The 18,067-nt window shown below is 40.7% G+C and overlaps 1 protein-coding gene across 1 annotated transcript in view; it reads right to left on the bottom strand.

Annotated features, from left to right (window-relative positions):
* Positions 1-11,829, bottom strand: part of foxk2b (forkhead box K2b) — a 14,876-nt gene extending 3,047 nt beyond the window's left edge. The window contains exons 1-7 of the mRNA XM_032537499.1: positions 11,311-11,829; positions 5,889-6,083; positions 3,061-3,214; positions 2,279-2,425; positions 1,925-2,118; positions 1,024-1,226; positions 94-339 (exon numbers count right to left, since the gene is read on the bottom strand). Coding sequence (XP_032393390.1) covers positions 94-339; positions 1,024-1,226; positions 1,925-2,118; positions 2,279-2,425; positions 3,061-3,214; positions 5,889-6,083; positions 11,311-11,603 — 1,432 coding nt within the window. The 5' untranslated portion in view covers positions 11,604-11,829. The remainder of the gene's footprint in view (positions 1-93; positions 340-1,023; positions 1,227-1,924; positions 2,119-2,278; positions 2,426-3,060; positions 3,215-5,888; positions 6,084-11,310) is intronic.
* Between the last annotated feature and the right edge of the window lie 6,238 nt (positions 11,830-18,067).

The following is an 18,067-nucleotide window of genomic DNA, read 5'->3' as shown; positions in this document are numbered from 1 at the left end:
TTGTGCTGATCTGAAAATATATCGGATCCATGATTGAAAACCGTGATCCGATCAGAAACCGAGAATTTTAAAATCTTTTGCTCCCTGCCTCACCTTTAAGCCCTGTGCGCTCTCCGTTCTCCTGCGGCTCGCTCTTGATGATGGTGGCTGGCTGGGTGATGACGGCGGCCGAGCTGAGGGACCCGGCCGGAATCTGCTGCAGGACGTGGACAGTCTGGACAGCAGGCTGGGAGGTGCTGGTGCTCACTGGGGAGGCCATGGTGTAGGTCACTGGCTTCATGCTTTGAGGTAACTGACGCTGGACTGCTATGAGTACCGGCTGGTTGTTAACAGGCGAGCCTGGAACACAGCACACAGGTATATTTAAATATAAAGGCCGTTAGAAAGTTAGGAATCATGCAGGTTCATTAATTATTATTATCCTTTTGATATTAAAAAACACAACAAATGTAAAATATACAGATATTTTCTTGGGTATTTAGCGTGTTGAAATAACACCAGGATCTATCTGGATTTCCATTCATGCTAGGTAATGAAATGGCCAAGGCCTTTTTCAAAGTCAATAGTATGAAATTAGGCTGCTCATGTGGAACGCTGCTGTTCAGAAACTGGCTACGGACCAGACAGTTTAACGAGGCCTGTAATGGTTTTAACCGAACACAATAAAGGGTTCCTAAAAATAATGTGAGTGGCAATAAAATTTTAATGACAATCTACTGATGAGATTTGTGATGTACATCTTCTGTTTGTGACTTGTTAATTGATACCCTTAAAGAAGGTGGATCTTATCTTAATACTTTAAAAAAAACTTCCAAACCCAGCTGATAACCTCAAATGGGTGTGCCCTTAAATTAAAGCTGACTAGAATCAACTTGACTGAGATTTAAAAAAAAAGAAGAAGAAAAAAAGCATGTTGTGGCAGAAACTTGGGACACAAGCCAGAATCAAGAACCACAGAGGCTGAGGCAGCTAGACTGAAATCTACAAACACTGAACACAAAGCCTAGAGAAAGGGTGTCATACCTGATGTGTTTTGTGCAAAGCGTGCTTCCTGGATGACTGCCAGTTTGGGCTGGACCACCGTGGTGAACGCCGGGGCAGGAGCCGAGGAGGTCTCCAGTTCCAGAGGAACCGGAGAGCCCTCTCGTGATAGGCTGTCGGGGGTCTGGACGCCACTGGAGTGAGCAGAGAGAACCCCCGAGTGATTGGGAGACGCCGGGGCACTCCTGAGGGCCGGACAGACAAGTTAACTCACCAATGGCAATATTGGTATTCAAGTTGATTAAATTTTGGAAAGAATTGTGTCAATAACTTAGTGAAAATCAATTTGAGAGCTGAGAGTACAAAATAATGTTATTTTCAGTCAAACATAATAAAGAAACATGTCATCCACTACAAAACAATTAGAGGAATATTTGTAATTGGGATCAGTTAGTGGTGCCTTTGTTGGCTTTTCAAGGAACTTGTTTTTTTACATGTTTAACTGTCACAACTGATGCTTAATGTTAATATGTTTCTTTTAAACTATGTATCTTGAGCAGTTTCTTGCCCATTCTCATTTTATGATGATGTTTTCGGCCCTACAGATCTAAACGTTGCTGACATATATGCCATCAATGCACATGTGGCGCTCTTATATTTATGAGAAATGTAAATGACTGGACTGCAAGCGCTGCCAAAGACCAAAATTATACAACCATTAACTGATCCATTAACGGTCATGTTGATAAAACATGCAACAACATGTAAAAAAAAAACTGTGCTAATTAACTCTATAGTTGACAGGCTGTTGAAATCAAGAGTGTGTGAGCTCATTCACGCAAAAATAAACAAGACAATCTGCGAGGCTTCGGCGAACGGTGTTCATTTGAATGACTCTGTATGAATCAAAGCAGCAGTGTGTGACAGTGGGATGGAAGCAGACCTAGAAGAGAGAGGTCCGTGTGGGGTCCGGAAGCAGGGCACGCCCCGGGGCCTTCGCTTCCTGAAAGCCTGCTCGATGAGCTTTCCCTCCGAGGACGGGTCTATCCTCCAGAATGAGCCTTTGCCTGGCTCCTCCTGCGACCGCGCCACTTTGATGAAATAACGGTTCAACGACAGGTTGTGACGGATCGAGTTCTGGGACATAGAAGAGACGAGTGGTTAGGGTGTTGTGAACGTATTATTGATATTTTTGACTGTTTTGGTGCAGAGACTCTTCAGCACGTCCACCATCTTTGCACCACCATGCTGACAGTCAAAGTGTGCTCTCACCGGCGAACGTGAGGCCAGAACTCACCTGCCAGCCCTTGTCTGCGGTCCTGTAGTAGGGGTAGTTCTTTGTGATGTGATTGTAGATGCCATTTAGTGTGAGCTGCTTGTCCGGAGCCAGGGTTATGGCCTGGACTATCAGCTGTGCATAGGAGTACGGAGGTTTTGAGTCATCCTGTGGAGCAGAGAAGAAATGCAGATTTAAGAGTCGGGGCTTGACTACACCCAGAAAACAAAAGTCTTCACGTCATCTTTCAAGGTGTCAATTGACAAATTCAAACTGCCAGAATTATGCCAGAGCACCGCAAAACTGTTTTCATGTCATATTGGATTTTTTTTCTTTTCTTTTTACATGAAATGTAAGTTCATCTGTGGCGATTTATATATATATATATATATATATATATATATATATATATATATATATAAAAACATTCTTTAGGGGTTAAGGGGTAATAAAAATCATCCATTGTGTTATGCTTAAGTTCAACAACCTTCAGGCGATATGACAAAATGTAGCATATATTAGTGTGTGGGAGTTGGATTTTAATAATATTTACAAGTAGAAAACAGGGTATTTTACAACTATCTTTGAATATACTTCCAACAGCTATATTTAACACACATTATAAACCAGTTTGGGTGGGATTTACTGAAAAGAACTCAGTGCCCTGTGGGTGTGTTTTAGAGGGCCGCGATGCAGGGGAAATAAAATAAGTAATGAAATGCCGAACAAAATCACAAACTAAGGGCCAGGTTTGAAGAAAATGTTTCCCTAACCGAGCGCCTGGACATTAGTCCTACTCTCACCTTGGGACTGTCCCCTCCAGAGGCGTCTTTGTCGTTCTCAGGCTGGGAGTTGTCATTCATGAGCTGCAGCTCCGCAGAGCTGACCATGCGCCCGCCCATCCTGTAGCCTGATGAGCCGGCACCCCGCGGGCTGGAGGGGCACGAGTTAGCAGCACTGCAGGAGAACACGATAACATGACCGCCAGCTACCAGGAAACTTACTGTAAACATCATTTACACTAAATCAACTCATACACAACAGGTTTGGATTAAGAGCTTACACCTAAAACATAACTAGCCTGGCATTTCTCAGAAAAGGGGCGCGATAGGTTGCCTGGCTCACTTGTCTGCAGTCTGTGCTGCAGTGACGCTTTTAGCCCTACCTCCCAGACTGTCTGGAAATACTGCAGTCACTTTAGGAGCCATGTTCAGCCCTAAAGCAACAACACATTCAAATCTTAAATCAGGTCTATTTATCCGTTTAACAGACCTGAATAACCAGGGGATGAAGAAAGACTAAACGTAAAGGAGTATTTCCATAGTTAATGTCTATTTCAGTACTTGGGGGACTCTAGACATGTTGGTAAACCACAGAGCAAACAAACAAAGAAGCTGCAGCTCAGGATTTCCAGATGTGCTACACCTGCTGCCTCGTTCATTACGCTGGCTGTTTATTTACCAACACATTTTATCATATAACATTTAAACGGGACCTGTTGGACATAAAAAACTAGGGGTGCACCGTACGAGGAAAATATGCGACAAGTTTGTTGAATATCACCTTAACGACATTACCTACGATAAACAAAAAAATATTAAAGTGTACTCAGATCTTCCTTACAGCTGCTTTCAGTGTTCTGCTAAAATACAACGAAGTGGTTGTTGAATTTAAAACAAAAGGAAATCCTTTCTAAAATTCTTTTATTAAATAATTGGAACATTGAATTACATTTGAAAGGCACCACTAACAAAAATAAACAAGTTATATTTTAAAGCAGAGGTCTTCAATGTTTTTAGGCCAAGAAGCCCTTAACTGAATGAGAAGGACCTCCTACTTTATAGTTGAAAAGGAAGTTGCATATTAAACTGGGCCTACAATAATGGGCAAGGCAGCCTAAGCCTTTATACATACCTGTTTTGCATGGAATCCTAAGCTATTCAAATAATTGTTGGCATGATTTTATAAGTCATCTTTTAATGTTAAACATACATGTGACACAGTGAATCCTTATTAACTGTATCTGTGGATGGCTGCCTTAGTGACTACATTACCTATAGGCCAGTAAGCAGAGGAATTTATATTTGCTAATATGGCGCATTCATATCGCAGCATTTTGTTGTGTGTTTATTAGGGGTGGGGGGTTAGGATATCAAAATCTCACGTATTATAATGTTTTTTGCAATTTTTGCAATTTTTTTTGTTGAAACATTTCCCTAGAATCAATATGTTATTTATTTTTTACCAAGGATTCACTTAAATCTTTTACAACTACACCTATCTGTTTGTGGCAAAACAGACCCAAAGCAGAAAATCCATGCTATGTAGTTTATAGATGAAATAAATGTCAGACTGACTGACTTGTGATGTGCATTCTTCTTAGAAAACTTTTATTTTTGTAGAAAAGAATACTCAATAGTATTGAATATTTAATACTTCTAAAATCGTAATAAATCACAATACAAATCTAATAGGCACCCATGTCTCCTACAAGAATCAAATTGCGACAAAAGCATATCGTCCCAGCCTTAGTATTAATTGTGCCAGTTGATATCGCGATGCCGATAAAAAGAACAATATATTGTGCAGCCCTAGAGTAAGACGTGGTTGCTTTGGAGCCATCTGGCTGAGATCAGAGATGAGAGGATCTAAGAGTCTGAGATGGAGGCGCCTTCCTCTCAGAGCTGTGCAGCCGCTGAACTAAGCCTAAGCTGATCACCCTTTAGAGGCCATGTGAAGGTCCACTGACACATCAAGGTCAGCTGGGAGGCATTGTGGGATTTTTCCTCCCACCACTGCACTGATGAGGGATCTCAGATTCAGAAAAGCGTACGTCTAAAAGAACCAATGGAAATATCCTTAGTCCTTAACTTAGCATTTACTTTTCCGTGTAAGTTAAAGTACTACAGCACAACTTTTGATATTTGGTCCGGTTAATGGCAGGGCTGTCAAAGTAAACGCATGATTGCGTTAACGCAAATCACAATACTTTTGACCAAATGCCTCAATATTGTGGCAATATTGTCAGGTTGACAACTGGTGCTTCCACAAAACATCAGTAATGTGGATATAATGACTATAATAGAACAGCTAGAACGGTCTGTTAAAGGTTCAGAAAACGACGTCATTTTACTGTAATGTAGCCATTAAAACCAGGAAAAGACAACCCTTATGTCATATCACAATATTATGATATCCTAAATCTAAGAAGATATCTAACCACATATATCAATGTTGATATAATATTGATATATGTTTTCACACATTAAAAGGCAGGTACTGTTATTATTGATGATAAAGCCCAGTACTCTATATTTATTGTTTTTTACGTAAACGTTGCTACTTTTCTTCAGGAGTTTACAATTTGAATTAACTAAAAACTACCTCCATCTGATCCAATTGATCATTCAGCTTCAAAACTAGCCCAAAGCCAGAGGGGTAAGTGAATGCTAAATGCCAATACATCTTACATATAAACTTTGCAGCATGAGGAACTATCATTGGTGACACTAGTTGGTAGTGGACAATACTGTGTTGAGAGAAATATTCCCTGTGGCACACACAGGGCAAAGTCACCTCCTGCCTGCTTCGAGCCAGTGTATGCATATTCATTTGAAGCAGAAATGAGTACCTAATGGTGCCAGTGGGCGATGGCAGGGGGCTCATTAGGTGAGCAATGTTGTCTGGAATGTTGATGGTCAAAGGGGAGATCTGGGGCTGTACTGGTTTCACTGGGGACTCGGGAGCTTCGCGCTTCACTTTCTTCCCACTGGACAGCGCTGTGAAAGTGATCTTGATGTTTGTGCTGGGGAACCTGAAAGTGCACCTGCAAAAGAAAACAGTTTTTTCAAACAAATGCAAAGGTAACAGTCAATGAAATAAGCATTATTTATTTAAATAAAAAATAACAAGCAAATCAAATTACTGGACACTCGTTAACACATACAGCTCAGCGGTGGTTGATTTTCTGTGCGACTTTAATTAGCTGAGAGAGACAACAAGTTAAATTCAAATACTGATGCGATGGCTCGATGAAGCTCCTTCTACCGCCATACCACCTGAAAATCAATTTTAGCAGGAGCAAAGACCAGAGGATTATCACAGATAGCGCCTCGATAGTACACTGCAGCGGACTGAAGCTGCTCTGCTGCGACTGTTCTGGGGGAGCAGTGGCCTCACCGAGGGACAGGCCTAAATTAGGCCGAGTGGTAAATATAAAGACATGCACAGGTCTAAGCACCATGTCAACTGTAAGAAAACATGCAGCCATTGGCAATGGGCGCTTCTCTTCTGTGATCATTAGTGCTTCAAAAAATGTGCCAATTGATTAATCTGTTCCAGAAAATGAACTGACAGTAATTTTAATTATTACAATAATTTATCAACTATAAAGAGGTAAATATGCACTACTTCCAGCTCTTGTGGTGATTTGTTTAATATCATTGTAAATTGAATAACTTTAGGTGATGGTTCTTTTCTTGCCATTTTCAAACAGTTGTAGGCAAAACGAAACATCAAATACAACTGGGTGGCTATTAATTTATAATGAAAATAATCAATACTTAAAGCTCAAGGTGTTATTTAAGACCTAAACCACTAGGGAACGTACTCTTCTGTTGTACCAAGTATCCTTGGAAACATTTTCTATATTTTCCACAATGACTTTCAGCACACTGCAGAAGATAGGCTAAGGACGTGTTTTATTTTACATGCAACATGCCTTGTTGCAACATTTAAATATGGTCCAATGATGTTGCCTGCAAAGAAATGTGGTATCTCTGCTTCTAGGGTGCATCTACTGCATGTCCTGTTGCGCTCAGTGACCTAAATGATTATTGCTCTCATCATTATTGCAAAATTGAGGAAACTAGCGAGCTGTGCTGATAATCACGACACCAACAACCTGAGAAGTAATGTGTGGAATCTGTTTGGATTCCACACCCTAGGTCGATAAAAAGTGAAGCTGTTTGCTGTATTCAAGAAAGCCTTACAGAAACATAACCACAATGCATCTTGGAGCTGGGTCTATAGGTCAGTGTTAGGACAATAAAGTTAATCACTGATATGTAGCATACATTGGCTGATACATAACAAGACATAAGACTGCAAAGATGTAAACACTCAAAATACTGATATTGGTATGTGCCTCAAACGCCTATTATCTCTTTGCCTATACAAGTCACTTATTAGCTTGTCAAAAAGAACCACACCACGCCATTTCCACAGCACAGTGTACAGGATTGGGCGACCTGAGCTGTGTTCTCATTCAGTCTAAGTGTTTTTTTTTTTTTTTTTTTTAAATGGTGATAGCTCTATCTTTTTGAATGACATGTTAATTACTTGTTTTAAAACGAAAGGGACATTTCTATCATTGTTTCTCCATTTTCTATGCAGCGAGTAACAAAATAAAAAAAACTACAACAACCAACAAAATGGACTCAGGAATGCAGGGACACTGCCAACAGAAACTGAGCATGCTTTAGGCCAGATTCTTTGTAATTAAAATATTTTGTATTTGAATAAAAACAAACCCATCGTTGGTATACTTTTATTTATGATGGCTGATGGGGAAACTATCACGGGAAATCTTCAACCATTCACAGATTACAGTGAATAGACGTTACTCTTCTGAATCACTGTTCGGCTCAGGCGGCGCAACACCTTGGAGACAGAGCCGGCACACATTGGTTTTCGTCTAGTTAAAGAGTGCCAGGCACAGCACTTTTTCCGCCAGGTCCTCACAGAGCTGGCATCTGCTGAGAGAACTGTATCCCTGACACCTACATCTCAAATTAGCTTTGCTGCTCACGGGAGGAGACTGAAACACTTTCTGGAGCCAGACTGATGAGGGGAGACCATTTTCATTGTGCATGTTCCCTCTCAGCAGCCTTTCAGGAAGCCTAGAGACTCCACTGTGGATCATCAGACAAAGTTAGAAGATCCTTAAATAACATCAGAGCACTCCTCAATATGTAGCGGCTGTGAAGAACTGACAGAGTGGGGACATTGATATCTAAATATACCAATAAATAAATAAAATATCAAAACCAATCCTGTTCCTTTATGTTCTTGTCTGTATTTCACCATGCTGTTAATGAGCTCTCAACCATTAGCGCCATAATTTGGATCAGGGGATATTGAATATGAGGACTGTTTACAGTATATCAGGATGCTTTCACACCTGAGCCGTTTGGTCCGTTTTGACCGGACATTGTTTAGCAGGGGTGGTAGTAGCCCACCCAGATCCTCAACATGTTGGTTGTATTTCCAATTAATCATTACAGGGTTAGTCTATAATTGTCCAACCACCAGCTCAAAACCCAAAGAGATTGAATTTATAATATTAAACCTCTCTTTTGAGAAGCGTGGACCACCATTTTTCTGCATTTGAACAAAAACTTAATTGTTCGACCATGTGGCTGAGTATTGATAACTGAGATGTTAATCCCAAGAAGACAGCCGTGTTTTTTTAGTTTTTTTTCATAACTTGTCGTTACTAAAATATTTACATTATTTATCTAGGGAATGGTTAGGCATACTGTAGTCAAAAAAGATTTAGGAAATATCTGATCAATGAGCGAATATAAAAAGCCTCCGATCTGACCAGGGATTCAATGCCAACTTGTAATACAAGGCACAATAGATACTCAAATCTATGGCCACTAATTGGACATTATTCAAAAGGTGTTGAAGTTCCTTATGTAGCCCTACCATCATCTAATTGCTTGATTAACGAAGCGTTTCAGCACTACATGCATTACATCACTTAATTATTATTCATTTTTAATTATAAGTGACGGGGGCTTAACTGTATGGGAAACTGTGTCCATGTTGTTGAGTATCCCCCTCAAAGCATGCATTCATTCATTGAAGTCTCTTAATCGACCCTGATTTTCCCCTGCATGAACAATGAGGCCTCAACTCCGAAAACTCACATGCACAGTTGCTATGCTGCTAGGCTGTGAGGACGGCAACAAACAAAGCTTGTTTTTCACCCCCACCCACAATGCAAAAAAGAATGTAAACAAAAGACAGCAAGACAGGAAAGAGCACCAACTTGGAGAGGATTTGCGGGTGTGAGAAAGGACAGGGAGGGGAGGGAGAAAAGGGGGTGGCTGTGCCTTTCTGTTCAGTCTGTTTACATCACTAAAGAGGAATCCCTGGAATACAACCGACTTGTCCACTGGGCCACAGCTCTGCAAGTTCTCTAATGCTGTCAATCTGCTTCTTTAGCAGTCTTATCGTGGACAGGGAGGGTTGTCTAAGTGTCTTCTCAAGTTTGAGGATTACAGTAAACCATGTGGGCCTGGGCTAGGTGTCTTAATTATTAAACCATGTTGTAAAGACTGTTGCTGATTAAAAGATCTTTAATGGCAGTCGGTCTGATCAATATGAAAACTTGAAACCACTGCTGCTCCTTCCTTGTTTCTTGTGCTGCCTACTAATTAATATGTATGATGTGGCTAACAGCCATGCAGACATTGATTAAATGATCAACCTCTAAAACAAAAACATGTTGAGATGAAGAAAATATTTTTGAGCAATGTGACAATTTAGTGGGGCAGAAATTGCACCAAGTCACAACAAGCTTTTTCTTTGTGCAGTACAAAAAAAAAGAAAAAAAAAGGGTTTACACACAGAGATTGCACAATAGCAGAAAGCAGTGTGGGAAGAACTGCCAGTGTTGGCAGTGGCTGGTAGGTTTGTCTACATTACAAGTTACTTTAGTAAATAAACTACAACCATATGCTAAAATCCCAAAAGAAATCCCTCGGGACAAAATGTAAACAAGATGTTTTATTTTTTTTGCCAGAGATGATCTTCCCCTTCTGGTTTTGTAGTTTCAATTCTGTAAGTGGAACTAAGAAATATTTTCATAATATTTCTACTCTATATTTATGTTCTTGTCTGTTTCAGCATTTTGCTTTATTTCCTTTGTATGAACCAACCACCAAGGCAAACAAATCCTTACAAGTGCTCCTTACCTGGCAATAAATTCAATTCTGATTTAAATGTTTTTTGAAAATAGTGAACTGTATGTTTCATTTTCCCACTGGCCACACTGACATCTTCAAATGTCCTGTTTTATACAACAATAAGACCGAAAACCTAAATATACTCTGATATACATGTGCGAGATAACGATGTAAAAGAGAAATGTATCACGTTTGACTTTTTTGTTTGAATGAATGACTGAAATTAATTAGCAAACATAATTGATCAATTTCCTGTCCATAAGCAAAGAAATTAATACAATAATAGTTTTCAATATACTTAAAATTGCCTTTTTAACCAACAGAGACATTTGGTTTACGATGATATAAAATAGCATTATAAAACAACAACATAAAACTCTCTTTCTTAAAAGCTCAACCAACCTCCATTGGCGAAACGTCTTATTTCATTTAAAAATTAACTATGAGGTTTACGTTTTTGTTTATTGGTTAATATAAGCAAATTATTATTGAAATACGCCAGCTAGCATGACTTCGGCTTATTTGAATTGAAAGTTGAGGTCCCGCAGGCTCTGCTGTTGTGAGCCGGTAGGGCGGGGACGGGCTGGTTTGTTTACGTTTAGGGGTCGAGAGGCGCTCCATTCATATAGAGAAGCTGCAGCTACCTGCTAGCTAACACTTTTGCATGTCAACAAGGACAAATGTTTACAGCCTCACAAGATTTACAGTTCTGACATAAGAGTGTCCACGTGAAAGAAAAACTGCCTTGTCAATATCAACAATAATAGCGTCACCATAGCTCTGAGCTAACTTTGTTATTTTGGCTAAGTAGCTCCAATACAGACACTGTGGACTGCAGCGAACGCTAAGATAACCAAGGGAGGGAATGTGGAGTGAAGGCAGGCGGATAATTAACACTGTTGCTAACAAGAATGTCAACAAAGAAAATGGCATAGAGAACAGGATGCGGAGTTCTTGCTAACATGCTAAAACACGTGGTCCTCTCAGCCCTGCTAGCCAGCCACTATAACCCCAATGTTGTTGACGGTTAGCGCTTTAGCGCTAGCATCCACATGTTCACCGAGCAGGGAAACTTACATTCGTGGTAGCTGCAGAGGAGGGGCGCCCCGTCGGAGGAACACTCCATCTACAAACACCCCGTTTTTACCGAGACACCTCAGGTAGAAATCTCCGCTACCGGTGCCGTCGTCGCTGGCGGTGAATATCTCCAGATGCCTCCGGGAGATGAAGCTGGAGTGGCCCATACTCACGTCCACGGAGCCCTGAGACGAGTTCCGGCCGATGGTCACCGAGCGCTTTTTCATCATGTATTCGAATTCACGGCCCTCAAGCCGGGCAACCGGCCCAGACGATCCGCTCACCACAGCCATGTTCGGGTCAAAGTCTTTAAACGACTAATAACGTTACTGGGACAAATAAAACACCGGTGTATGGACGCCCAACTGTGGCCTTACAGAGGCGTGTAAATGGATCAAATCTACAAGAGGGGCATCGAATTCAAAACAGGAATTTAGAGGGGAACATGCGAGGCCAGGGACAGCGGCTCCGACCCACCGCCGAGAGAAAGGGTAGCAGATAGATCCAACCAAACAGAGCAAGAGGCGGATATGACTTTACAGACAGCGCGCTCCGCCAATGAGAAACCAGGAAGCCGATACAGCTTCGTGACTGTGACCAATCACGCGAAAGAATTAATCCGAGGACACATTCAAGGTCGGTTGGTGTGTAGCAATACGTGCATATGCTGCTTGGTGAGAAGTAAGATGCGGGGTGTTCATTATCCACCGCACAGGAAAGGAGTGGAGCAACCGGTTTACACGTGCAATCAATCACTATAACCAATACAGCGAAAGATTATCCATAATCCATGATCATGCATCGATATCAACGACATATCGTGTATCCAAACCAATAAACGACCCCATGTGAGATCAGTTTGCAGGATCCATCTCCATTCAGGCTATACGTCGAAGAAGCGCAAAACCACAGTGCACGATGGTCTTCCTCCTCCACTACAGAATCCATGTCTGGTTTGGCACGTTGCCCCCTTTGCAGCATCTCGTTACTTTGTAAATATGAGGTTAGCTATTTCATCTTTTAAATGATCGTCGTGCAGTCTGTAACCAGTAGAAACACATCGTGTTGCCTTGACAAGCAGACTTAATATTTCCCTGCTGGGGCTGCAGCTTTGTAATCATGTGTTGTCCTGGCTGCAGGCCTTGTCATCATTAGGGTGTGTGACCCTGCCATCTGTAGGCCACTTGTTTGTAAACACTGTGGAAGTGGTGGGTTTGCGCGTGCGTACACGCGCTTGCGAACAGGCCTCTATCAGAGGTGTGAAGTAATGATCAGACGTTAACAGATTGTTTTCATTGAATGGAGCATCACGTTCAAAACCAGGTCAGTTAACATAAGAATAATGGTCAAAGGTGTTGTATTGCATTGAGCGAAAATACAGAATTCTTTTTAAGAACTGCAAAGACATGAAACATGGTGCTTCAATGATCCTTGCTGATCCTTTGATGAGAAACATAAATTAACTTGAAGTTGAAGTTTGAAATAAGATAAAAAATGTAAATTATCTAAAATCATCATTGGTCAAAAGGTGTATACTACTTACTTATCAAAACATACATTATTGTAATTTTCAATAAATGCTCATTCATTCATTTTCTGTATTTTATTCATATTTCATAGAACTATTTTTCTTATTGCACCTTATTCTGTTCTGGTAACTTCTCAAAACGACTGGCAGATTGAAATATCTAAAACGGAAACCCTCAAATGCACATATATGCAGGCTCTCTTTTGCAGGAACACTCTGATCACATTCAAACAGTCGCACACATTCATACCTGGATGCTGCCCAGCCACAACAACAGTCTGATCGGCTGGCCACTGAGCAGCTCCACTGGAGTGGTTTTGAGGTTAAGGGCCTTGCTCAAGGGCACCTCAGTGGTGGTAATGAGGGAGGGACAAGTGCTGCTCTTTCTCTTTCCCCAGATTTTATCCTGTTGGTCTGAGATGGGTATAGTGAGCAGGTGCAAGATGCTGGGTGCTTGGGATAATGTGGTCTTTATACAGTATATATATATATATATATATATATATATATATATATATATTTGGTGGAAGTGGAGTACATATGAAACTACTTCATGTACTGGATAGTTTAATCTATTGCACACTATTATATTTTTCAAAATAATCATGTTTGGTTTGTAAAATCTACATTTTGTAAACTGACTACTCCAGTTGTCAGATAAATGTAGTAGAGTATAAAGTATAATATTTACCTGTTAAATGTGGAGTAGAAGTAGGCTTTTAATGTAAAAAATACAAAATTAACTGTAAAAATGTTCTATAACAACATGCTGTATTGTGTGGTATTAACTGCTACTGGCAACTTGAGTTGCCAGGTAACTTCCTGATTTTTAATAGAATACAAGATCATGTTGTAAACAAGATTGCAATTAAGTTTTGTTTTTCTGTCAACAAGTAATTTATATACACCAAAAACCTTTAAAATGTATCCTGTAATATACTGTTATTTTTTTCTACAGTAATAACAGCACTTTCATAAGACTTTATTGGCAACTTTTTTACCAGGTATTTACTGTAAAAATCTACACTCAAATTCGTTACAATGTACCATAAAACTGAAATACTCAACCTAAAAAAAGTACTTAACTACAGTGCTGTCAATGTTGTTAAAAGGGTGATTCCTTTAAAACACACATTTGATGACTGTGCTACTGAATGGACAATAATATGAGCCTTAATATCTGCAGATTTGACAGTTCTACTTGCATTTAAAACCGACTTAGCAAAGTATAAGAAAAGCTAATGCTGCCCACAAATCTGTCATTCTGGCATATTCTAATAGGGGATGTTTAAATGGTCCATAAGAATCAGTCAGATCAAACTCTAACTTCATCTCTACCAACCACTGGAGGGAGACATGCACCATCATAATCCTCCAAACATGACATCATGAACACACCAGCCATTTTAAGCTTTTAGGCTGAAGTATAGTGTCCACAAACAATGAACATGGGATCATCACTTCATCACCTGCCTCAAGACAGATTTATCTCTCCACAACCAAAGAGTACCAGCATTTATCTGGTTATTAATAACAGCATAGAGTGCAGATTATATCAATATGAACTGCCTAATGGGACCCATCTTTATCTGGGAATCCATTCACACATACATTAGATTGATAGCTTTGAGAATGACCGGTATTTGATGGTACTACAAATCATGTCAAAATTATTTAATGCAGCCACACCTAAAATATTAAAACTTTAAAATCTCTCCCTCTATCTGTGTTTCTTAATACATTTTCTGTGTACTTGTGGTAGACACTCCCTGGTGACAGTCAGTCCCATTTAGAGTAGTGAGCGCTGTTGCAAAGCTAATGGAAATCAACTATGAGCCGAAGCTCTCTCCACATAATTGGGATTCACAACCTAATATTTGCTCAGCACTACCTACAAAAAGAGGATATGCTTCATCATGCTGCCGTGGTTATTCGATTTAGGCAGCAACCAACCAGGATGTAGGCTACATTTGAGCCTCGTGTTCTCATTGCTCTCAAAGTACACCCTCTCACAATCTGCGTCTCTCACTGGGAATGCATTGTGCAATGACAAGTACAGTTGTGATTAGGATATAATGACATAAACCATCAAGTCAACTTGGGGATTTCAGCACTACAGAGAAGGCAGTGTCCTGTGGGAGAGTTGAGGCTGAGCAGCCGGGTTTCCATCTCTTTGCAGGGATAGAGAGAGAGAGAGAGAGAGAGAGAGAGAGAGAGAGAGAGAGAGAGAGAGAGAGAGAGAAAGAGAGAGAGAGCACCATTACGCCTCTCCTCTATTTCCTCTGTCAGGGCCAGAAACCAAATGGACACATTAATAACACTTCCCATGTCTGAGGGAGCTAATGGTGCTTTGAGTGCTGATTAAGCCTAGGAAGAATTGGGCGTGGAGGAAGGGTATTAGTTTCATTCTCCTCACTGGCTGTTGTGGCGAACAAACTGAAGCACGAACATCACTTTCATTTTTGAGGAAAAAACTGCTCATTGGCTAAATCCTTTAGTACATTAGGTCCCGAAGCTTAATTGTTTTGTGAAAGGAACAGGCTTTTTGTCTCGCTACATACCTCAGTGGTTTTGCCTGCATGAGAGTGATGCATATTCTTCCCGTTGAACTCTGCACTGGGTGGATCTTACTGAAATAACCCACAGTGCCTGTTTGGCCAGTTTTCCATTGAGGCTTCACAAAGAACACAACAAGAGTCATTTTAAAGCTTGTTGTTTAGTCACTTATTTCAAAAACTATCTTCTATCTTTACACAAATGTGAATGGACAAAAACAAAAACAACAACTCATAATGTACATATGTGATAATAATGATTTAAATAAGGCAAACAGCATCATGATGGTGCTTTTATTTTTAAAAGCTTCCTCCAAATTAAAGTGCTAAGAAATACATTTTCCATTTCAACAACATCCAGGAATCACTGCTGTCTATATACAACATGACAAGTTGTTTTCACCCTGAAGTCAAATGTTGGAAAAGAAGGTTTTTTTTATCTCCCGGGATTAGTCAAATGTGTTCCTTGGTCTTATCGCATATCCGTCACTGAGGCAAAACCCCAAGGAGAGCCACAGGTTTACAAATTCATGATTTTTGATGAAGCTTCCGCTGCACCCTGTCCTTGCCAGTCACCTCCCCATCACCATGTTTCTGGGTTGAAGGAGTCCAGTAGCTCAGGAAAGCACTAACTCAGTCCAGCGTTCCTCACACTGTAGTTACAGTATGTCATGTTTGGTCAGGTTCAGCTCCTCCTCAGGCACAACAAGGTTCCCCATGTACCAGAATATCCAGAACACCAGGCTGAAGAAAATCAGCAAAGGTCCGGAGAGCACAAAAAAGTCCCAGAAACTGAAAGGTGCGAAGATCCCGAGGAAGAAGAGGATGAGGCCAACAATGTCAAAAACCACAGCCAGCGTCAGGAAGACGATGGTGTTCTTCCTTTGCTCCATAGTCGGGGCTGGGTGAGACAGGTTGGTGGTGGCTGAAGGTCTGACAGGATTGGGAGCAAGTCTCTCAAGAAAAATGATTCCTGTCTTCTGGATCATTGTGTGTTTCACCTCAGCACACCCTACATTTCTTTCATAGCACACGACTTGGTGGAAAGACTGGTATCCAACCACAACAATGGGTTGTTGAAAAGCTGAAAAGCCCAACAGTCCATCTTCATTCCTTTGCACTGCTGACTGGTTTTGCAACTTTCATTCCACTTATGTGACACATCAACCCATTGTCTATGCACATATATTTTATAATCAGCCGACACTGAGCATACACAGTAATACGCCTGCTATAATAATTGGGCCCCCGTCTGTTTGTTCAGCTAATGACATAAATGTGATTTGGGGCTGCATCAGTGTGTTGCATCTCCTATCATATCGTTTAAAGCTTCCTCTTGACTTAGAACCTGAGATATCCTCATTGACCCTTCACATTTAACTTGGGAGCAGCTCTTCAGGTCTTTAGTTTAAGTTTATTATAAGGACCCCCCCATAGCTGAGGCCTTGACAACCAGCTAGTCTTCCTGGGTCCAAATATTAAATTACAACATTTCATGACACATACAGGGAAATAAAATAAACATAACACACTCTAACAAGGAAACAACAACAAGGAAACAAGCCGAAAAACCTTAGAAAAATATCTATAAATACAAAATTACATTACACTATATTACAGTGCTAACATCCAGGTATCTCACAAAAGGGTGGATACATCGCATTCAAGCTTACCCTCAATTTTTGATAATCCACGGTTTGTGCATCTCTATGATAAAGACACCTATTGTGAGAGTGAAGGTCCCAAAGAGGAAATAGATTCAATGGCATTTTCTTGTTGAGCAGCTTGTTTGACCAGTCATGCAGCCACTATTTGTCTCTGCTCTGTGGCTTTAAAGCACTGGCTGGCCTGTCATGTAGCAGTGTAGGATGTTTTATTTACTGTAACATTGTCATTCTTAAATGCTGTTTCAGTTTAAATAAATAAAACCTGTTCAGAGCCGTGACATTTGCATAAGGTGTGCCATTATTGGGACTCCAATGTGGATCAGTCCCTTAGGCTAATATTTGCAAAATGAGGTTAACAGACACATATCATCTCTTTGGATATACAGTATGTTATACAGGGTCCCCAGTCACACACAATCCTCTGTTATAGCAACCCTGGGTAACTTATACTCGTATGATCTGTTGTGGAGCAACTATGCTCAAACCACACCCCATAATCACAGCCCAATGGAGCTGTATCAGACTCACATTCTGACTAGAATCTGAGTGTGACAACGTCAGGCTAGCAAACTTGCACAGTGTCATTAAAGCTGGTAGAGAGCCGCAAAGCGAATGTAGAAGTGCTGTTCACCCTGCTACAAGTTGACAAACCACTGAAACCATTTTGGAAACATTACTACAAAAAGTTCTCTAGTATTTGTTCAACCGACACACACTACTACTAAGGGCCGTGACACACCGAGCCTATAATCGGCCGTAGGACGTTGGTGTCAGGTGGGTGAATCCAGTCTGGTGTGTTCTGTGCTGTCATCCGGTCTCAGATGACCAATCTGATTGGTGGAGTGCTAACCCGGAAATTACGTGCTGGATGAGCGTGACTAGAGTCTCTTTAAATCTGACAGATATCTTTTAAACTGACCTTTGTCGATCTGAAAAGAAGACAGATTCACCAACTGCATGGCCTATGCCTTGCTTAAAGTGTTTTCAGAAACACATTTTGGTGAACT

Source organism: Etheostoma spectabile, chromosome 15 (genome assembly GCF_008692095.1).
Source record: "Etheostoma spectabile isolate EspeVRDwgs_2016 chromosome 15, UIUC_Espe_1.0, whole genome shotgun sequence".
NCBI classification, from domain to species: Eukaryota; Metazoa; Chordata; class Actinopteri; order Perciformes; family Percidae; genus Etheostoma; species Etheostoma spectabile.
This window is presented reverse-complemented; position numbering and strand designations above follow the sequence as displayed.